This window comes from Pectinophora gossypiella, chromosome 16 (genome assembly GCF_024362695.1).
Source record: "Pectinophora gossypiella chromosome 16, ilPecGoss1.1, whole genome shotgun sequence".
Lineage (NCBI taxonomy): Eukaryota > Metazoa > Arthropoda > Insecta > Lepidoptera > Gelechiidae > Pectinophora > Pectinophora gossypiella.
Genome location: NC_065419.1, coordinates 6,092,208 through 6,115,308, shown reverse-complemented (window position 1 = coordinate 6,115,308; position 23,101 = coordinate 6,092,208). Strand labels below are relative to the sequence as shown.

The 23,101-nt window shown below is 38.7% G+C and overlaps 3 protein-coding genes across 6 annotated transcripts; 1 reads left to right on the top strand and 2 right to left on the bottom strand.

Annotated features, from left to right (window-relative positions):
* Positions 1-4,306: 4,306 nt before the first annotated feature.
* Positions 4,307-7,064, bottom strand: LOC126373589 (uncharacterized). 2 transcript variants are annotated; one of them, XM_050019772.1, is made up of 2 exons: positions 6,902-7,064; positions 4,307-4,812 (listed from the first exon to the last, which is right to left on the bottom strand). In XM_050019772.1, exons 1-2 carry the CDS (start codon positions 7,062-7,064, stop codon positions 4,346-4,348), a joined length of 630 nt encoding a protein of 209 aa, XP_049875729.1. In that variant the 3' UTR covers positions 4,307-4,345. The 2 variants fall into 2 exon arrangements, 1 of the variants encoding a protein (XP_049875729.1); XR_007567328.1 differs by lacking the exon at positions 6,902-7,064 and adding an exon at positions 5,242-5,300 and having other exon boundaries at positions 4,699-4,812.
* Positions 7,065-8,146: 1,082 nt separating this feature from the next.
* LOC126373568 (dihydrolipoyllysine-residue acetyltransferase component of pyruvate dehydrogenase complex, mitochondrial) lies at positions 8,147-20,046 on the bottom strand. 3 transcript variants are annotated; one of them, XM_050019736.1, is made up of 10 exons: positions 19,794-20,046; positions 18,433-18,608; positions 17,462-17,644; positions 16,968-17,003; positions 15,035-15,202; positions 13,230-13,504; positions 12,544-12,638; positions 11,526-11,725; positions 11,001-11,103; positions 8,147-9,535 (listed from the first exon to the last, which is right to left on the bottom strand). In XM_050019736.1, exons 1-10 carry the CDS (start codon positions 19,910-19,912, stop codon positions 9,406-9,408), a joined length of 1,485 nt encoding a protein of 494 aa, XP_049875693.1. In that variant the 5' UTR covers positions 19,913-20,046; the 3' UTR covers positions 8,147-9,405. The 3 variants fall into 3 exon arrangements, with proteins under 3 accessions (XP_049875693.1, XP_049875695.1, XP_049875694.1); XM_050019738.1 differs by having other exon boundaries at positions 13,230-13,453; XM_050019737.1 differs by lacking the exon at positions 16,968-17,003.
* A 1,955-nt stretch (positions 20,047-22,001) lies between these two features.
* On the top strand, positions 22,002-23,091 carry LOC126373600 (60S ribosomal protein L37a). The gene is made up of 3 exons (XM_050019787.1): positions 22,002-22,101; positions 22,290-22,418; positions 22,911-23,091. Exons 1-3 carry the CDS (start codon positions 22,099-22,101, stop codon positions 23,049-23,051), a joined length of 273 nt encoding a protein of 90 aa, XP_049875744.1. The 5' UTR covers positions 22,002-22,098; the 3' UTR covers positions 23,052-23,091.
* The last annotated feature ends 10 nt before the right edge of the window (positions 23,092-23,101 follow it).

Below are 23,101 nucleotides of genomic sequence, written 5' to 3'. Positions count from 1 at the left end.
AGCATAAAACCCACTATAGGAAAGGAACCTACAATTATAGAATGCAAGGCGCGCGCTACTTTTACTCGGCCATCATTTTGAAATCAAATCAATGCCCTTCAACTATTAATTTCCACGTCCTTCCTAAATACTAATTACACCACATCGGAAGACACATTGCATTCAGTCACGCGTTCGGCACTCCTTGTTGAACTTTCTGACACACCGCTTTAACCAGACCTCTGCCATCCCTATGAAAGCTTCCAAAAGTTTATTAAATAGAGTAACTGAAATCAAATTCCTAAAATGTCAGAGCTCTTTGTAAATTGGGCGTATAGTAGGCGTACAGTCGAGGCCACCAGGCTTAGCATGATAATGACAGGTACAAAATTAACGTTAGAAACATTACATTTAACATCTAAACCGTCGTTAAACGGGATAATAATTAATGTGCAAGCGTTTAGTAGTATTTTCATCACAGCTAGACTTTAACTCTAACGAAATATGGGTAAGTAGGTACCTATTTTAAAACATTATGCTTTTTGTACCTGCCAGCTAGACACTACAAGCGTTTTTACTTTCCTGACTTAAACCCGTGACGCGGAACAATAAATGATGACAAGGTAAATGAAAATTGAAGTAAATGTGGTCATACATTGTGATGGAAGTAATTTTTATGGCACAGCACATTCAGCCATATTCTGACATACAATAATATTATAAATCTTACTAATTAACTAGTTACCGGATTTATATCATATTATTGTAATAATGTTTTCTATCCACTGGTTGCCTGGAAGAAATTGCTGCTTAGCAATAAGGCCGCCAGATTGTACTGTATCTATCATCATCTGTGTCAATTTGTTTTGTATATTGTGTGCAATAAAGTATATTTGATTGATTGATTGATTGATTATTAGGATGCAATAGCTCATTCAAAGAATGAAAAGCCTTTTCTCAGCCAGAGCTTTAGCTGAACACGGATTTTTTAGGAAGTTCTATTTTTTGGAACTCTTCATTTGATTGTGTATTGTTCCATTATATTATGGTTTGCCGGTGAAATGAGCGACAAAGAGATTTCACGGCAACCGTATAGAGTAGATGTACGCAATAGATTGGATCTGCTGAGATTCCTGAGACTTCAAAGCATAAAACTAATAGCATTTGACATAACAAGAGACACTATACAAGTTTGGGCAGTCTGTAGGCGGCCATTTAGTGTAATTCTACAGATGTGCGTGCGCGCAGCCTCCAAAAGAGGACCGGCAAAAAGTTTCGCAAGCCAACTGGTTGTAGGCTTGACGCTTGACGTCATCATACAATGAATAACTATGACAGCACAATGAGAATGCTGAATTAAATTAAAGTTGTCAATGGTAGGATTCTGCAGATATAAAAGTAAGGTCAAGGATAGCACGAATTAAAGGAAATGTGGCGTTTGGTACCTATGCATAGAATAAAGAATAAGGGTGCGTTTCCACAGAAGCTGAGCTGCGCGGAACTGAGCAGAGACTTATAAAAAATGACCAATCACATTGCTGAAAATACACATCTCATCTCCGCACCGATTCAGTGGAAACAGTGTTATAGCGAGGAGCTCGGTGGCGCAGCGGTAAACGCGCTCGGTCTGCGATTGTTGAAGTTAAGCAACTTTCGCAAAGGCCGGTCATAGGATGGATGGGTGACCACAAAAAAAAAAGTTTTCATCTCGAGCTCCTCCGTGCTTCGGAAGGCACGTTAAGCCGTTGGTCCCGGCTGCATTAGCAGTCGTTAATAACCATCAATCCGCACTGGGCCCGTGTGATGGTTTAAGGCCCGATCTCCCTATCCATCCATAGGGAAGGCCCGTGCCCCAGCAGTGGGGACGTTAATGGGCTAACGATGAGTGTTAGCGGAGTTGAGAAGATTTACATTAATATGTATGGTGCGCGGGGATAAGCGTGGCACAGCGGTATCGAGCTTAGTAGAGCTGTGCGGTGTAGAGTGGGGATGCGCAGAGTTGCGCGGTGTGGAGCAGGGCTGCGAGGGGTAATGCGACGTCAGGCGGAAATTGTATTCACAGCCCTGTTCATCTCCACTTCACAGCTCCGCTCCGCTAGTCTCAGCTCTGCTCGGCTCCACTTCGCCCAGCTACACAACTCAGCCCTGCGTCGCTCATCTCTGCGCAGCTTTAGTGGAAACACCTACCTATTTACACGGCTCTGCTCCGCTCAACTCCGCGCAGCTTCACTTCTGTGGAAACGCGCCCTAATACTCGATAATACACTAGCGTCTGAGCTACGTTTACCTCACCCCCCCCCCCCCTCGGACATAGTTTAGTCTTCAATCATATGGCCCCAGACCATTGATATAGGTACAATGCGTCAGACGACACACACACACACAGTGCGCGTGTACGATAACGTCAATGTGTAATGTCTGTGTTAAACGAAGTTGTTTGTATGAGTCCGGGGTGTGATATCGCTCATTCAACAGAAAAAAGTCAAGTTCTTCCTAATATGCATAACATAAGCTCACGACTATATCCCTATTGGGGTAGTCAGAGGTAAGTACAACCATCGCTAGATGAACTAACTACCCATACTTGACCGAGGTTTCTGTTAGACCTTTCTGTTCCTTACATGCTACATTTTAGTACTGAAGAATGAAAATCCGACTCCGTATCATAAATCAATCAAACATAAAATGCATTTCTAAACTTGATGCATCTAATATATACTTCCCTAAAGCGCAAGTTGTAGGCGAGCGTATATAAAAATGGGCTACTTACAGTAAGTGGGTTCAAATTCAAGTGTCACATCGATCTTAACTGGGTGAGCTAACTGTGGCTACTTAGCGAGGTAGTGTACAGAGATGTACTCAGTGTGGTGATTATTCAGACTATTGTTCCCGTAAATAGAACAAAATATTCGAAAAGTAAATAGTTCAACTGGTAAGACGGTAAAACTACTGGGAAAAACGACTCAAAGTAACAATTATTATACGTCAATGCGACACAAAGTGTAACCTTTACCCACTGAATTTCGAATTTTCGATCTACGGGATTTTGTCTTCCACCTATATTACGGGCAATGGAGTGGTTCACCATAATTCCATCGTAAAACTTTAATATCGTGTATGACTGCAAGTAAAGTTGCGACGATATTAAAGTTAAACTATCAAACTATCGATACTGTCGATAGTATCGATACTATCGATGGCTCAGAATGTGACAATACTATCGATTGAGAGCAATACTAACGATACTATTGAAAGTATTGTTGTTCGAAAATAACAAACTATCGATACTATCGATAGTATCGATACTATTGACTTTCTTCGATATTATTATCACGTTCAGTGCTATCGATAATATCGATAGGCATATCGATAATATGGTTTTTTTCGAATGAAAACTATCGATAGAAGGACTATCGATAGTTCGGCAACACTACTGGGCTCTGCCTGCCTCATCAGATGGCAGACAACCTTGCGTTGTCTATAGAAAGTTAAAATATTTCCAGACTAATTAGTCTTAACCTTCCTAAATACGTCCAGGCACTCAACAGGTTACTCAATACGAGCTTTTGCCTTTCCACTTACACACAAGCTTCGATTGTTTACCAAAGTGATTGTGACGTGGCTCATACAAGTAAGTAAGTAGAATGAAACAACTTTGTGTCGAAACGCATTTGCTCACTCCATCCGCTTACAGGTGCGTCAAATGCATCGGTGGTAATAAACAGTAAATTATCGTGCACACGTTAAATGCGTACTTGCTACAACATTATACTAGGAAGGTAACCTCCGGCCTAGAAGTTATCCTATCTAAGGCAAACCTACAATAAGACACATAAAAAAAATATTTATTCCTCATCCCAATGAGTTTTGTCCCACATTAAAAAATCCTGGGTCCCAAACAATATTTTTCCTTCGTCCTAAAATATAATTTTAATAATTTTATTCCTGCTTCGTCCTATTTTATATTCCTTTTCCGGTCCATACTTCTTTTATATGCCCAAGCTACCTACCTTGCCTTGCTTTAGATACCTAATTAAAACAATTAAACCGTCTTCATAAACTGTCTCATAAAAAGTAAGAAATAATATATACCTACTGAGTAAGTTTAAGATTTTAAATACTTTTTTTAGTTTAACCTCGAGTAGTGTTTTAAATGATTTATTTTGTTGATTGTAACTTGAAAGGACTTGTGATATGGGACGAAGCACAACTTCAATAGTGATACGGGACAAACTAAGCTTTTTTGAAATGTGGGACAAAACTTCAGGACGAAAGAAGAATAAATAAAAAATAGATAAGGTATGCTATAATCACTAAAAGGCATAAATCATACCAATAACAAGTTTAGTTGAATTATCACAACAGATTATTTCAGCACCTTGCTTTGGATTTTAGACTTTTTCATCTCGACAGTCGACTTAAGTTTGAGAGACACTTTCTTCTTGCTGATTGCCGCAGAAGAGTCCGAAATCAACGTCTTGCGCTTCTTCTTGTTCTTAGGAACGTCTCGACTTCTCTCCAGCATGTCATAATAATGATTAACTGGCTCGAACCACGCGAACCCTACGTCAGCTTTAGCCAACCATTGGTGGCCGTTGGGGTCCGTCATCGTTAAGGATCCCGTTGGGGCGTTTGCCATGAAGTCACAGGTCAAGTAACTGCCGTCGGGGTAGCTGTATTTGCCAGCTGACTGGTAGCTCCAGTCTCTTATGAATCCCTCGTACTTTGAGCCGTCTTTGTACTGTATAGTGGTCACTTCGAAGGCATTCAGCTTGTCGCTCTCCCATGTGCCCGAGTAAATGTCGCCTTCAGCGGTTGTGTATACACCGGGGCCTGAGGGAAAATACATCATAAGTTATATGCTCTTAGGTGTATAATCTATGTTACTACGTTCTCTGTGGTGTATGTAGAGTGCAACTGAAGTAGAGCAACAGGCTCTACACGGCAACAGTGCCGCGCGCGGCGCGAGTTATATCGATGATTCCGACCAACAGACGCAGCGAATGCTATCTACGTGGATAGACATCGTACGGCTATTGGTCAAAGCCCTCGATATAATTCGCACCTCGGCGGCGCGATTTCCGTGCCGCAAGGGCTGAGCCGCAAAATCAGTGTTTGCTTCCCGAACTACTTAGTACCTACTTATTTCTTTCCAAAACGCAATAATGCTAATCGATAGAATAAATAGTATTAAGTAATCCTAAAACAGTTTGCAATAAATCTATTCAATATGTCCACTGTTACAAAACATAAATTACAAACATTTAAACAATTAGAGCGTAAAGTTCTTCTGTATGGCCCGTAATGGATCGATATGGTCCATTAACTGACTCAATAAAACACAAAATGTTCAGTGATGCTTCGGTGAGTCAGATTTGAGAGCACGGGGCGTTTTCATCGAAGAATTGAATCGATTTGTTGACATACGATAGCTTGATTGCATCAGAATATCATTGCGAAATTGCCGCATTCGTTATACAGAGGCTTAGTGACAGCGTAACGAATACTGGGGGGATGATTCAGACCATGATTCTGAGTTGATATCAAGTGGAATTTCCTGTCCAAAATTCATCATTTTTTTTTAATTATTATCCGTTCCATACTTATGCGACGGAAAATTCCACTTGATATCAACTCAGAATCATGACCTGAATCTGTCAAAGTTTTCGTTACGATGTCACTAACACCCTGTATATTAAGCCTATAAATAAATCAAGTCATGTCTAACAAGGGAGCCTTCAAGCCTGAAAATTCTTCAGGACTGAGATTACTTCCTACTACCTAGATCGAGTAGTGGACGTGTTAAAAAAAATTACCTACTTCAACTTAATGGTTATGGTTACCAGTCGTCATAGACACCCATTAGTACTAGGCTGTTTATGTAAGTAGGCATTCACGTAAAGACAATGACGCTAAGATGCTTTCTCCCGTACATATCGTAAAACGGAAAGAGAATTGTGCCCTTTCTAACACATTAGACCATTATTAGTGAAACTTAGTACAGCTCGGACATTCCGTACAAAGTTTCGTACTTACTGTGTACCGTGTAACGCGTAAGTGCGAGCTAGACAAACGGCCCGCGTGCGCTGCCTTACTGCTTAACGTCTTATGGCCATTTATTTTTTAGACTCAAGCGAGACCCAGCGGTAAATTAACAACACTACATTGTTAATTTTATATTAATGTTTAGGTATTAGGTTTCTTACAGGAACCTTGTTTTTTCCATCACTAACTGGGTGCGCCAGGTTTTTTTTGTTTGACGTGACTTCTTGCAGATTTGCCGCAGGCATTAACTACTTCGCCGGACAAAGTTTCGGCTCCCGGTACAAAGTTTAGAACAACAGGCCTGAGGGTGCCCAAGTTGGACAGTGCACCAGGGTACCTACTTAATGGTGATGTGTTTGTATGGTTAGTTAGATATAAGTATAAGTAAGTTTTGACGAAGCTTGTGCGGATTTTATTATGTATGAATTGAATATGCTTTCCCTTATTTTAATTTTTTTAATATGAATGTTGGTACTGACGAAGCCTGTGGTGGATTTACATTCTGTTTTTTTATTATTTATGAATAAATATATTTTAACAGAATGTAACATACTCATAAATACTACACACAATCATTATACATGGAATGTTACGAATATAATAAAATTACATTTATAAGTAAATAAATAAATAACACGTAAAAATAAATAAGCTCACGACTACATCCCAATGAGGGACTTTCCTGGATACTTGCTTCCCGGTGCGGGTCATGGTTGTCTGCGACCTGGTGACCCCCCCCTGACATAAAAGCTGCCTCGCTCCCTCAAGACTTGTGCACCTACTGGCTTCACTCACCGGTTCCTGTCTGCAATGATTGACTGACAATCATTGTCATGAATCGTCTGAAATAGTGAGGCCTATGATGGTATACCCTTACCATGCATTTTAACACTCTTATCCTTCTTTTTAGCCTCGAAGAACCCATCGTACGTATCACCAGTGCTATGAAGAAACCGTCCTTGGTCTTGAACCACTGTTATCTCCTTCTCCTTAGCTGGTTTCTTCACCACTTCAGACTCGGTTTCCGATGTGTCCGTCATATTTACTTGGCTGGTTTCTGTAAGTTTTATTACATAAATTTACGCCTGGAGTCGCTAACGAGGTGGGCAGAGCCACAAGGCATAAATACGACAACTTGCAGCTACTCGCGATATTCGTTTTAAGTCAGTGAGAGTTCCTTTAACGTATTTACAACTTAAAAAAGTAATTATGTAGTAATCCGGATGATTTTTAACAAGTCGTTATTTTTCAGTCTGTTCATGTTTTTATTTGAGCTACTGAAAGGGGTAAATAACAAAATTTGACACTGTCCGTGACATGACGTGACGCGCCTGTGACAATCACGATCACATAACACGCATTACATTTTCTTTGGCCATGACCCACACGTGACCAAATGAGGTTTAATCAAATATTTGGGCCACTTTAGTACGTTCATGTTGCGATTATAACGGAAGTCAGTATTATCAGCATCACCTCATCATCGTATGGAGGTCCGGTGGGTGCTCTATGCTCTATGCCGTAAAAATATCATAGAGCAACACGGACCTCCGCGGACCAAGTAGTTTACAGATAATAAATTCTATTACTTCCGTCCATTTACACTAGTCGATAGATCGTATAATGGATGCGGTATATAAATAATATAGGTTTATAAATAATGTAGGTAATAATAACGTGGACTTTTTAGTGTTCGAAGATCAATTTCTAAATAAAACGAAAAACACAAACAACGAACCATAAAGTACTTATTTATAGTTAGTTAGTTTTTCAGTTCGTTTCAGTTAACCTGCAGTCTTCAAGTACCGATTCCTGGATTTAAAAAAAATTGCACAATCACTCCTTTGAATTATCTTACACATAGAACGCATTATTGTACATAACGCGGATCGCTTCGTTCGACAGGCAAAAAGGGGTTTCTAACCCATTAAACATTACATTAAGCAAATAAATAAAAAAGCAGTTCCTTAATTTTTCCTTTGTCTGTGACAAATGCGCAAGCTGCACGAAGCCAAAACCTAAGAAAAAATGTGTAAAAAGTAATAAGCGCAAATGTCAAATTGCAATATCGCTTTATACTTAAGTATATTACTTGCTACAAGGTGTAAATAAAACCAAACAATAATTTATGTAAAATATAATTCACTAACGTTCATAAAACCTAGCTTCAAAACATGTCGAAACTGTTGGTACGAAAACAACAACATTACTTTTGCCTTGTGCCATCACAAAGTCGCATATTTACACTGACTATAAGTATTACATATCTCCAAATAATTTCACAAATATAAAAATAAATGATGATGAAAATAAATAAACAGTTCAATAGACCTTTGATCCGTACTACTAAGTCAAATTTGTACACAAATGCAAGCTCAATGTGTTGGAAACCATTGCTTTCTCCAATACCATCGCTTTGACACTCAAACACTAGATGTTGTACCGTTTGTTGTCGAGCTGGACTAATACGTACTAGCATATGCAAGAACATCGATCCAATCACTTTACGATAATAAGAACATGATAAGTGTCTGCATGACTATCATTCCTTAGTACATAAATAAATAATTTCTTAACAAGTTACCCGCAAGTCCTTCGAATAAATGGACTGTGGCAGTACGGTATAACATACGTAAGTTGACTTTAACAAATTTCGATTATCTACTTATCACATTAGATTCGCGGTGATGATAATTGCCTAAACACCCAATGTAATCGAAGGACATGACAGTGTTCATCTCTTTTCTATTTGTTAATTGGACACCTTCGATAAAAAGAAAGTATACTTATTATAAAATAAATTGTTGAAAAAAAGTATTTAAAAAAATACAATAATAAATAGGGATTTCGTTAAAATTCTCACCGAAAAGTAATACAAAATGTACGTAGCAAATCGTTCGATGCATATGAAAGGTCCTATTATGAAGAATGGGCGGAGTGAGGATGAGCTAGCATCGTTACCGAATCATAATTTATACATCAACGAATACTTTCTTTTCGTAGGAAATATACGCCAAATCGGTATATTCCCGAAAGGGGTACCGACACCAGAATGCCCAATACTCTTCGATAGGACTTCACCGTCAGATTGTTATTTACGTAAGAGCAAACGGTCACCCATTTAATAATGTCCGCAGCCAATATGTAGAACACTAATAATATTATCTACCGTCGCGTTGTCTTTCACAACTGTTCTCGAGAACGCGTGTGTAGTATAAAACTGGATTTATGAGTTTAATGCCTCAAGACAGGTCATCATGGTGCACGGTTAGTACAGTAACCGCTGAGGAGACGTAAGAAAAAACTTGTGCTTATAAAATCTAGTAGCTAATAGTTTACGTTGTCCACTTAGCAAACGGATAAGAGTCGGTGTTGATGTGTTCACAGGATGATGTTGGCGGGGTTCTCGAGGTTCTCCCGCAGCGCGGCCATCCACTCCGCGCCCACCGCGCCGTCGATCACTCTGTGGTCCGCCGACGCCGTGAACGTCGCGAACTTCGCTTTCCGGAATCTGAAACACAACATAACACATACAGAACATAAAATCACGTTTATATCCCAAACTCTTCTTATCGTGTCGATGGCAAACTAAATAGTATCGGCCCAAAACTTGGCAACAAGTATGGCGCTATCTGCAGCGCTCATCAGATCCTCCTGCGTGCAGGTGTAAGATGTAAGATGTTCCATCGTCTGGGGAACACTGCCGCACTTGCACTTTTAGTCCGACCCATCCGAGAAACCCCACCTGAACAAATTGTCCTTACTTCGGCCCACCTGAGTCCGAAGTCTATTTAGAGACTTCCAGGTAACCCAAGGCAAATCAAGACCTGGCGGAGGTCTCTCGGACGGCGAAACAAAAGGTTTTGGGAGGTGTACCCGTTCCTGCCAGATCCTGCATCTTTATATAATATCCCAATTATATAAAGATGCAGATGCATTCCTTATATCCCAATTGGAGTCAGAGGTACGATAAGCTGCAAAGTCCAATCAGTTTCTTGCAAAGTAATAAATTAACTGGTTGCACTTAAGACCTCCTGTTACATGTCGTCTCTGTAATAGACCAAAAACACCTACAAAAACATGATTTTTTTTACATATGACGACTAAGGCCCTGCGCAGACGACAGACTATCCGTGACGCACTTTTTAGTCTGTGAAAATATAACCTATGCAATTATATGCAGTAACGCGCCGGACTTTTTGCGCGTCGTGTGCGTTACTGCATATAATTGCATAGGTTATATTTTCACAGACTAAAAAGTGCGTCACGGATAGTCTGTCGTCTGCGCAGGGCCTAATGGTTCATAATTTCACCACTGTTTACAAATGGTTCATAGGGCTCAGTGATTGAACTTTTTCTTTTTGATTACATCCATCGCAAAATGAACTAAGTACCCACCCATACCGAACTTTCTATTAGACCAATGTTATAGGTGGTGAGCCTATAATAAAGAATAACATTACGTATAGAACGGTAACTCTGCGCCCCGCACCAATTTGTATCGGGCGCCGAGCTATTTACCTCACCCCCTCTGGGTCTTACTTTAGTCTAAATAGCCGTAAGCTGCTAAGGAGTAAGGGAGAGCGCGCATAGACTGTTTGTCTCGCTCGCACTTACTGGAGTAAGCATCTCCATTTGCTTCGATTCTGACACACTCCTCTTGTGGTTACATACATACATAAAACATAAATAGCCTTTATACGTCCCACTGCTGGGCACAGGCCTCCCCTCAATCAACCGGAGGGGGTATGGAGCATACTCCACCACGCTGCTCCACTGCGGGTTGGTGGTGTTTTTACAGCTAATAGCTGGGGCCAACGGCTTAACGTGCCCTCCGAAGCACGGAATCATCTTACTTTTTCGGACAATCAGGTGATTCAAGCCTGAAAAGTCCTTACCAAACAAAGGACAGTCTCACAAAGTGATTACATATTTAAAAAAAAATGTATAGACAGGTACAACACTAATAGACTAACCCTTTAGGCGCATCTTCATCCTCCACGATCAACTCCTGAACACCTCCGCATGCCAGGATCAGCGACTGCGGCGGGTTGATTATCGCGTTGAACATCGTTATACCTGAAAAAACACACACATAACATAAGCTACTATATCTTGTTAGAGGTACATCCATCGCAAGATGAACTAAGTACCCACACATTACCGAGCTTTTTGTCAGACCAACGATAGGTGGTGGTGCACAAAACACAAATAATTAACATTTAGGCGGTTAAAAAGTCCACATTCAACAATCATCATCATCTCCCTAGCACCTTCTGGACGAGCTCGCTCCATCTTAGGCCTCGTGAATGCCTTCGGGAAAATCTAAGGCGTAGAGCAAACCCATCAAAGGTAAAAAAAACTCATCAACCCTGGTGTCAGGGTTATTACTGAGCCGCCAAAGGCCGTTAGGCCTGACTGATCACTATTAGTGATGAGGTTGGTAATCCACCTCTCAACCCACACGGTATAAGAAGCGGGTAATCTGTGCATTGACTCACCAAACATGCCCAAGTTGGACACAGTGACAGTGCCACCCTGGTACTCCGCCGGGGCTAACTTGCCGTCCTTGGCCCGCTGCGCCAACTCCTTCACCGTCTTGGAGATGTCGATGATGCCGCGGGAGTCCGCGTTGAACACAATCGGTGTGATGAGGCCAGTGGGAGTCGCCACCGCAACGCTCACGTCTACGTTTGAGAACCTAGAAAGGTAAACATGTTAATTAGAAAACTATTAACTGTCTATTCTGTAAAGCTGTTAAGTGGGTTTCCACTAACGCGGAGTGGAGAGGAGACCAGCGGAGGTGTGCAGGAATCGACCAATCACGGCGAAGAAGCGAGCGCTTCGCTCTCTAGCACGCTGTGATTGGTCACTTCCGCAATGTCCTAACCAGACTAAGAACCAAAAAGGTTTTTTGTGATTAATGTCCTCACCGGGATTGGAACTCAGAACCTCCGTATCGTGAGTCCAACGCTCAACCAGCTGACCACGGCGGCCGTTAAGAAATGAAACACATTTTCGATAAAAAAAATCAGGTACTTACACTGGCATACCATAAACAAATAGACTCAGGACATTACAGGCTGATCAACAGGCTGTAATGTCCTAACCAAACTAGGGATCACAAAGTGATTTTTGTTATATGTCCCCAACGGGATTCGAACCCGGGGCCTCCGGATCGTGAGCCCAACGCTCAACCACTGGACCACGGAGGCCGACTCTTACTTAACTATTTTTACCTCAGGAAGCATCAAACGAATAATTAAAAAACACTAACGGTGTCCCCGACGGAAAGGAGAGAGAGAAAAGAAAATTGACAATTCAAAGTGTAACTATGTTACCTACTGAATAAAGATATTTTTGAATTTGAATTAGAGGAGGAGGAGGGACTGCTAGGTAGCAATAAGGCCGCCTATTGTACTCATTCTATTTCTCTTTTGTTTTTTCCTATTTGTGCAATAAAGTATTTGTTATGTTATGTTAAAGGAGCTAATGGTTTCCTAAATAAATGTGACTTACTGTCTAATATGTGAGTCCATCCAGTGAGCGTTGACGCTAGGTACTCGCTTGCACGCCGCCGCGACCGACTTGATAATGAAGTCATTCACTGACAACTGTAACACATACATAATATAATGCAGTAATAATAAAATAAAATATTAATTCAACACAGTGACAGTAACAGATTTAGCCAATGTTCTATACACGATCCGACAATAACTTATCCCATACTGCTTATCATTCCAATTTTCACACTAAAATCTATTATATATTATATTTTATCATATCATACATGCTGTTGAGACAATTTTATAATGTTTGACACCTGCATGTATGTACCTACACAGCTTCTCAATAAATGTTTCTTGTTTGTGTTTCTTGTTTCAAAGCAAAGAGATGTGTCCCGAAACATAACTTAAGACACTTCATTCACAAGGTGCATTTTGGTCCCGATTCTAGCAGATACATACGTAATTCTATTCTGGTTTAACAGTTCTAAAACTAGCTCTATCCCTTTTTTGAATTCCCCGTAAGTAAAGGATGGCACTAGTTTTAAACCTGTAAATCTTAATTAAAATTAATTTGGTGTCAGAGTCGGCAGCATTATACTGTAGTTATGAAAATACATTTTATTTCTTGTTGTGACTTATTGTAAGTTTGCTTCAGATTGCATTAACGTCTCGGCCGGACAAATAAGAACCCACCTTAACACCTTTCTTCTCCATCGCCTTATTGACGGCCGCTCTCATAGCCATAGTCTTCTCGATGTTGACGGTCGCGGAGAGCTGGTAGTGAGGTATGGTCTGTTTGGCAGCGGAGAGTCGCTTGGCGATGGTGTCGCGCATGCCGGAGAGGGGGATGTCGACGAAGGAGGCGCCGGGCGCCGGGGCGAGGGCCGCGGGGGCGCCGGCGGCCGGCGCCGCGCCGCCTGCGGACACGTCCGCGCTCTTCAGTGAACCGTACAGGCCCGAGCCCTGCCCTGCAGATGGCATGAAATCACATCAATCTTTTAGCGGCTTCAGCAGTTAAGCGAATAAGCAAAAGTTTCAGGGTGTCTTATGAACCTGGTCCATTCAAGACAGTGTTTTTCAAACTCATTGAAAACCCCAAAATGACTCATAGAACATATCGCGACCTTCGAAGTCCCAAAACTAATTCAACTTAGTTGCTGTACACTAACAGTACTCGTGCAATTTTGTTAGTAATGATTTATTTTTAACTAGAATCCTGATCTGACGCACATTAAAACCATCGTTAGACACTCAGATCTTTCTTTCTCTTTCAATAAGATAGACTGCCGTATCGCTTTCACGTGCAGAGATCAGAGTGTCTCAAGATAGTGTTCTCTCAGAGCAGTTTAGGCTAGCGCTTTCTAAGGGTTCAGGCAAAGCTTTCTATTTGCGCCCGGCAAAAAACACTTTTTCCAGCACTTTGGCTAGCCCTTCTGTTAAATCGTAACGGTTTCAATTTAAATTTTCTTTGATATAGATTTCGAAATATAAATATTTTGAATTAAAAGTAAAAATTAGCTTTTACTTTTAGTAAAAATTAGCTTCACTATAAAATTGTTATTTAAAAAAATCCTCAAATATCTGTTCTAATGTGCGCTGGCTATTAGAAATATTTATTTATATCCATTCGTATAAATAGAAAGACTTGAAATGAATATAAATAAATAGGTACTAAGTGCGATAACATTTGAACTATTCCAAAAATTTACGTATCTATCATGAGACACCCTGTAAATTGTTCCTGTATTAAAGAATAATCACATAAGTGGAAAAATTTGGAAAAAAATATATAAGAAAAGATATTAAAATGTATTATTGATTTTCATACCATCTTCAAGGTTTAAGTTAATTGTATACAAAAGTAATTAATGATAATATAAAACATAATTATAAAAAAGATAAGGAAAAATAATAAAAAAGAGAAAGAAAATATCTTAGCTCTAAAGCTGGTACAGATCTCTAGTGTAAGAAGAGCATTATCTTATCAGTTTATTACACCGATCGTTATCATGTTAATATGACAAACCTCACATTTTCACTTCACTAATTAACTGAAAATCTTGGCTCTCGTGCCGTTAATAACAAATATGAAAACGCTCGCCTTGAAATTTGAGGGTAGACAGATTTTGATCAAATAACATGATAACATGAAAGGTAACATGTTGGTACAGGCTACTATTTAGTTAAGTAAGTACTGCAGTCGTTACATGAGCCATGTGCCTTTGGTGGCCCAATAACAACCGTGACGCCAGGGTTGGTAAGGTCGGTCATTGACCTCACAAACCACGTGAGAGAGGAATAATAAAATAATAACAAAAATGATTATTTTCTTTTAAAGTATTTTTACTTTTTTAAGAAGATAATAATCGTGAATATTATGTACCCCGAAATTGTCATATTTAGGTATTACTTAAAATACCAAATGATATTGTACGAAACAATTATAATATATAAAAATTGAAATACGTATTATTGAAAAAAGGGGTACAAAAGCTTACCTCCGAGTCTGACGTTCCTAAGCTCAGCGATTCGTTTGGCGAAGGGACTAGCTAACACACGGTCTCCGGAGGGAGCAGCGGCGGCGGCGGGCGCGGCGGCCGCGGCCTTCGGCGCGGGCGCGGCTGCGGCTGGCGCCGGCGCAGGCGCCGCGGCTGCCGGGGCTGCCTCTAAACAACAATGTTACTTACTAGTGCATGTTCTAAGGGCAACACGGCGGTGACGGCAACAATCACAAATAAACGGAGAGGCTAGAGGATAATAGTATAACACGCGCGGTTCATAGTAAAATAGTCAAGGATTTTTGCACACCATACGGTAAACATTTGTAATAAAAAACATTATACTGCCACATATGGACCCGGAAGGGCATAGCAAAAAACAAATAACATAAAAAAAAAGAAATACAAAAAAGACAATGATAAGTCGCTGCCGCCACCGCCCGCTGTCATCCAGTACGTAGCCGAACTCTTTGGACGTTTTTTAATGTTAACTCAAATTTTAAAGCACCATATCCATATCCAAAACCTATAACATAGTTCCACTTCTACTATTATTACATAAACATAACATAAGCTAACATCCCAATTGGGGTAGTTAGAAGTACCATCTATCGCAAGATGAACTGAGTACCCACACCTCACCGAGCTTTCTGTTAGACCGACGTGATAGGTGGTGAGCCGTATCGCTTCTATAACCTCGTAACGCCGAAGCATAATTACGATTTCGAAGTAATAAACGACGGTGGTACCTTGAAAAGGACCAAATTTTTGTAGTCGTAAAGGCCGAGCACTTCAAGTACAAATTTTAAAGTGTTAGAGTTATCCGATTGGGTTCAAATTAAGTGGAGACCTATGTAAGGATGAACAGAAGACATTTTTGAAAAAATTACGTTTTTTTTTTAGTTCTTCCAGAAGGACTCCCGGTTTGAGTCACTACTTTTAGTAAAATTTGAAAAATATTATTATTATAAAGGGTTATGTATTTTTTCATTAACATACATACCTATTTGTACGTCATAAATATGTGTATATACTTACATATTTAAATATAAAATAAGTAACGAGTTTTAGTTTCTATGATGTAGTTTGTGATTAGTCCCTCTGGAAGTACATTAGGTTTATATTATTAGGAAAAAAATAATAATTCATGGTGTCAGTTTAGATCATCATTAGAAGGAAAAAGGAAATAAAATGAAGAGGTAGTTTTTTTTAATCATAAGATCACGTAAGCAAGTCAGTCTATATCGGTATGATTTAATCACATATAACAATTTAAAAAACTTTTGGAAAAATATCCGGACATGACACCTAAAGTCCCTTGCAAAGGACTAAAAAAGTTTGCTTTCATATTGCTAACGATATCGATACAAAATTGATAAAATAACTATGTCATGTTGTTGATTATTATCTTACCTGCGATTTCTGAAAATAATGTGTATGAAAAACTACGAAATTCGATTATTAACTTGATTTTTTTTTACCTCGTCGCCGTGTGCGCGCCATCTTTACCAATAAAATGACAAATTACGACAAGTGATACATATTTCTTTTTTATTAAAGCCACCTATTCACGAAATTGAATGAACTAGTTCATAGACAAAATACTTTTTTTCTCAATCGGCGCAAAGGTTTGAATTAAATTGACAGGCAAAGTTTTGGTACTTTTAAAAGTACCTTCGTTGATTATTAGAACAAACTATTTCAAAACCTTCGGCCTTTATGACTACAATTATTTGGTCCTTCTCAGAGGACCCCAGGGCTTACGAGGATAATGGAACAGTCAACTGTCTTAATGAAAACTGCACTTTTGATGTCGCACTTCCAACATTGGATGATTGAGCGAAGATTCACGATCTCTTTGATGACGTCGAAACGATGTTGTAAGATCGCATTTACACTTAATGTGAATGAAGGCAATATTTGAATTATATACCTTTCTTCTTCGGCGCAGGAGCAGGGGCTGCGGCGCCTGTTATGGAATGTATATACATATTAGTATCACCCCATGCAGATGAAATAATAGGACAAGAGAAAGTAAAAATACACATCATATTATTATTATCTTACACAAAACCACCTTATAAATGTCTGTAGATTAGCTCACTTATTGTCACATGCATGATAGAATGTCCCAATCATGACACAAAAAATGGGAGATGTTGTTTTTAAATCTTTGTTGTTATTATTAGGTTCAGAACCATGCGGGAATCAAACGGGAGTTATAATGTTATCTTCAAACAATAAATTATTGTCATTTACTAATCACCACACATGACATTGAAATTATTTTATTATGTTTGTTTATGAAACAGTTCTTCTCACAACCAAATCCAAGAATATAATAACCCAATTCAATTCTTAATTAATGGCTTTTCTGTGATCACAATTCTGCCAGTATCATGTAACGAAGAAATGTTAAAAACTCACCATCGTCTTTGAAGTCTTTGAATGCGGCTACATCTGCTTGGTTCTCTACGATGATGCACAGGAGTTTGCCAACAGGCACTCCTTTTGTGCCGGCCGGGATCATGATCTTGGCCAGGTATCCTTCTTCAGGGGTCTCAAAGCCCATCGTGGCCTTATCGGTTTCGATCTCACACAGAAGGTCACCTACAAAGTAATGTTTACATTCTCTTATCATAGACATCCTTGGTGCGATGACACCACAATCGGCGCGTGATTATCAGCTGCAGAGTCAAAATAATCATTGTCGTGACAAATGATTGCTTATATTAAAAAATGTAGGTACAAATGTTATAGCAATAGGACTTCCTAAATTCATGATAATATTTGCTGCTTAAAGCCACACTTTGATTTTACAATATATTATATAATTTCATTTGCACATAATTATTTTTCTTTGTAATGTAGGGTTGTAACTCTTTTTCTTTTTAGTTTATAATTTCTTTGTTAGTATTACCTCACAGACCTTGTTAACCTTTTCATCGCCATTAGCAGATATATATCAGTACAACAAAATAAGTTAACCAATATTAACTTAGCTTTACAGACTGACAAGGATGTATTGGCGTATGGCCAATGTCAGAATTGACACCACATCCTAAGAAAATGCAATTTTTGACGGTTGCTGAGGAGATGGTGCATACCAGTTTGCAAATTTTCCTGTCTACGGAGGAAGGAAATTCACATACAATCACGATCCTCAGCAGTGAAAACAACAAGAGAGGGAACATCTCTCCACACCAAAATACCCTATAGATATATTTTTATCCTCCCCTTAACCTTACCCTATAGATATATATAGATATATCTTTGTTTGTTGAAGATATCTTTCAATTGATTGGCGAAACGTCAAGTTTAATGACTTGTACATTCGACGTAGCATTAAAAAGTTTAAGAGTAATTTTGAAACATGTTAGAATAGTAAAAAGTTTTACCTTCATTGAGTTTGTCTCCCTCCTTCTTCTCCCAGCGGACTATAGATCCGCTTTCCATAGTGGGGGAGAGTGCAGGCAATGCCACTTTGGAGTGTGTCGGCAAATCTGCATAATGTCTGATCTGTATGCTCCATGATGAAGGAGCTGTAAGTGTCTGTGGTGATGATAATATTGGTCTGAAAATGATGTATGAACATACAATACAATAATACTTTTTTGCACAATAATTGTAATTACTATAAATACAAATATTAAAACTAAATAGAACAACAAATAAATAACAACCTTATTGCTAAGGTAGCAATTCCTTTCAGGCAACCTTTAGGTAAGTACCTACACTATTTGGTGACATAAGTAGACAAACATTAATATTAGCTAATTGAAATATTTTTATATATTTTGATCTGGAAAAGAGAACCACATAATAAACTTATTTATATTGAGATATACATAATATTCACATATTATGTTATATTACTTAATTTAAATATCTGATGTTAAAAATTATGTACTTCATTTATTTATTTTTAGGTAATATTTTTGTTTTTTTTTATTGTTACTAATAGAACTAAGTCCTGTACCTTTAATAATTAAAATTTTATTGTTATTTATAATATGAAAAAAATAGAATAAATAGTTATTAAATGGTTTATTATTATTATATGTTCGTTCATCTCAATGATGAGATGAAGTTAGTATGAACTAACTTCCTGAAAATGTATAAGTACTTTACTGTGTAAACAGTGGCTTATCAATGTTACTCAATGACAAATGGTCATGTTACACATATAACTAGTAATGGTCTTAGTGTCTACTGGGGTAGACAGAACCACAAGGCAATAAAGGACAATATACAACCACTCTTGGTGTTTGCATCCTAAGAGACATTTTAAGTACTATATGCAAATAAACATGATAATTCTTTTTAACAATTTTGGCACATTATGCATCCTAGGACTGTTAGGTCTTGTGTTACGAAAAAGCTATAATTTCTACCAGTTCATAATAATGTTTGCTGGGCATTTTTATTTATGTGGTGATCATGAATGTGAACTAAAGTCAATGACTACTGAGCTGTCAATGTGACATTCACAACCATCCACGCATCCACAACAACTAGATCATGTGAATATTATGACAGGCCGAAGACTTCTGAGCCTTCCACGACCGCGGCCCCTTGAAGGGCAATCTGCCGGCACGAGACTAGCGCACGTTTCAATGACAATCTGCCAAGCTAGTTTTGACGTTTGGTTATGCAATTTCAGCCGCGGATTTACACCAAAAAATCCGTCTATTTACTGCACTACGGATAATTACTGATCGATTAAAACTATTGAATGATAAATAAGACATTAACTTACTTGTTATTGTGTTTTCTTCTGGCCAATTCCGTGCTCATACACCGTGTGAGATTGGACCGAACACCTTTTTTCAGTCCACCGTTTAGGGCTTGAGTTCGTGTAACGATCGTTCGCAACATTTTCTTCTTTTAAATTTAACTATTGCTACTCCGTCCAGGTACTCGGGACGGTTAGGAAACCGCAATGTGATCGACCTTCCCCGATTTGTAGGTCGTTGGAATCGTCAATGGACGAAATGACAGTGACAGACAGACAACCATATTATGATGACAGACATGAGAGCTACCCAAAGACAAGTCGTTGTCTGTGAATGTGGGGCCCCAATCCAACCTTACGTGGCAATTACACTACCCGATCCACCCAGCCAGACCGAAGTGTCAAGGTCACATCGAGATTGGGAAAATCAACACCTGTGATTCACAACATCAACAACAACACTAAGCTCGAGATCTTGGTCACGCACGCTGCACCCATGACCTTGACATATCGGGCAGGATGGATCGGTAAATGTAATAACTGCTTGCTTGATCAATAATGAGCAATCTGCCCGGTATTTTTGCCCATTTTTACCCTATGGGAATTTTTTCTAAATACCATGTAGATTGCTAGTCACGCGGTCAATTATCACACAGACAATTAACGAATACTGAGGGGGATGATTCAGACCATGATTCTGAGTTAACATCAAGTAAAATTTTCCGTCACAAAATTCATTATTTTCAATTTTATACTTTTGTGATGGAAAATTCCACTTGATATTAATTCAGACTAATAGTCTGAATCATCCGCCTCAGTATTCGTTACATTTTCACTTACACCCCTTACAAGTATGTATAGGTAGGTAGCCATAATACAAATGCGTGTGGGTGTTAGTGACGTCGTAACAAATACTAAGGGGGATGATTCAGACCATGATTCTGAGTTAATATCAAGTGTAATTTCCTGTCGGAAAATTCATACATTAACTGCCTATACTGGGTGTTAGTGACATCGTAACGAATACTGAGGAGGATGATTCAGACCATGATTCTGAGTTAAAATCAAGTGGAATTTTTCGTCGCAAAATTCATGATTTTTTTAATTATTAAAAAATAAATAAAAAAAAAATTTGCAATTCTATAATTATGCGATCAAAAATTCCATTTGATATTAACTCAGAATAATGAGCTAAATCAGCCCCCTCAGTATTCGTTACGATGTCACTTACACCCCGCACCAGTACATACAGGTAGCCATACAAGTAGGTATGGGTGTTAGTTACACCGTAACGAATACTGAGGGGGATGATTCAGACCATGATTCTGAGTTGATATTAAGTGGAATTTCCTGTCGGAAAATTCATGAAAATTTTTGTGTTTTCTTAAATTATTTTCCATTCCATACTTTTGCGACGGAAAATTCCACTTGATATCAACTCAGAATCATGGCCTGAAACATCCCTCAAAGTTTTCGTTACGATGTCACTAACACCCTGTATACGTCCCATTGCTGGGCACAGGCCTCCCCTCAATCAACCGGAGGGACTATGGAGCATACTCCACCACGCTGCTCCACTGCGGGTTGGTGGAGGTGTTTTTATGGCTAATAGCCGGGTCCAAGCACGGAAAATTCATGAATATTTTAATATCTTTTTAAATTATTTTCAGTTCCATACTTTTGTTACGGAAAATTCCACTTGATAACTACTCAGAATAATGGTCAAAGTTTTCGTTACGACGTCACTAACACCCTATATAATAAGTATGTGCCAAGAAAAATGACCCGCACCAGCGGTAGATATAAATAATTTATACTGCCCTGTGGCATTTGGCGTGTTACAATAAAACCTCATAATAGTAAGATCCAAATATCCAGACACAATAGTTAAACAATGGGGTTTGGATTTTAAATGTAGGTACTTTGGGCCATCATAAGTTCATTACACTAATCCACGATAACGGCACCGGTGTGATTACTGTGGTGTCGACCTCGACCTATTAATTTACAATAGAATATTTTATTTATTATTATATAGCTTTGGTGACCATTTGAAAGCGATTTTTTTCATCTGGCTTCCAATTTTTTCGCGTTAAAAACTTGGATCATAATTGCCGCGACATGTAAGTCACGTAAAGTAAACATAATTAAGCTAAAATCGATTTAGGTAAAAGAAAGAGCACTATAAATGTAGGAATAAGCGAACTCTCTTTCTTACACTTCATTGACACAGTCAACGAGAGCAAAAAAGCAATCATTTGACATTTGCTGGTTTGTCAAATTGACAACTTCTCTTCTGTCAACTTTTGCGTTAGACAGGTTATCTAAAATGGTGAGAAAGTAATTTTAAAATATTTTCGTAATCATTGTGTCGAAATAGTGTTAAAGTGGAGAAAATAAGTGCTTGTGCAATGGATTACATCATTTGATATTTATTTTCTGTTGTTTTCTTTGGAATGATTGTAAATGTTGGGTGCCACTCCAACTCCAAACAAACTGTAACTCCTATTATGTTTTCAGGCCAAACGCACGAAAAAGGTCGGAATCACTGGCAAATATGGCACACGTTACGGTGCGTCCCTCCGTAAAATGGTTAAGAAGATGGAAGTGACACAGCACGCAAAATACACTTGTTCCTTCTGTGGCAAGGTTAGTACCTAATTTTTTGGATAATCAATACCCTGTAACCTGCAAAAACTATTAAAATATACTCTTCCCGGTCGTTATTATCCGATTACACGCTTTTGATTTCTATTAATTATATAGCAAAACTGATTGTTTACATATTTTATACAAAGATAACCTAAAAACTTTGTAACTTAACTTAATACTACCTGAACCTTTATACTATCGATCCACGTATAATGTTATGATTCTCTTAAATAGTAAATAACAAAAATATCGATTATTATCTTTAAGTGAGAAAGATTGCCTTAAGTATATTTTTTAACCTCAAAAGTAGTTAACATATGCACTAAGGGTTTATCTTGCAGTGAAAACAACAAAAACATTAGATTCTTTCTTTAATTATATATCATGCTAAAATTGTCTGAAAGTTGTTTTTAGACTGATCACATTATGTAAAACATATCAGTATTTAATTTTCATCACTTTAAATTATTATTATCTCTTATATTTCAGGATGCCATGAAGCGGTCGTGCGTTGGCATTTGGTCATGCAAGCGCTGCAAGAGGACAGTAGCTGGAGGTGCCTGGGTATTCTCCACTACCGCCGCCTCTTCCTGCCGATCTGCAGTCAGAAGGTTGCGTGAGGTCAAGTAAACATCTGATGCTAGGTTAAGCCAATAAATGCAAAAACCAATTCTTGTTTC

Coding starts and splice junctions, on each gene's coding strand:
- LOC126373600 (XM_050019787.1), top strand. Junction 22,419..22,910: donor CTTGTTCCTTCTGTGGCAAG/GTTAGTACCTAA, acceptor CTTATATTTCAG/GATGCCATGAAGCGGTCGTG.
- LOC126373589 (XM_050019772.1), bottom strand. CDS start 7,064: ATGACGGACACATCGGAAACCGAGTCTGAAGTGGTGAAGAAACCAGCT. Junction 4,813..6,901: donor TAAGAGTGTTAAAATGCATG/GTAAGGGTATAC, acceptor ATTTTCCCTCAG/GCCCCGGTGTATACACAACC.
- LOC126373568 (XM_050019736.1), bottom strand. CDS start 19,912: ATGTTGCGAACGATCGTTACACGAACTCAAGCCCTAAACGGTGGACTG. Junction 12,639..13,229: donor TGGAGAAGAAAGGTGTTAAG/GTGGGTTCTTAT, acceptor TATGTGTTACAG/TTGTCAGTGAATGACTTCAT. Junction 9,536..11,000: donor GATGAAGATGCGCCTAAAGG/GTTAGTCTATTA, acceptor GTTGTGTTTCAG/ATTCCGGAAAGCGAAGTTCG.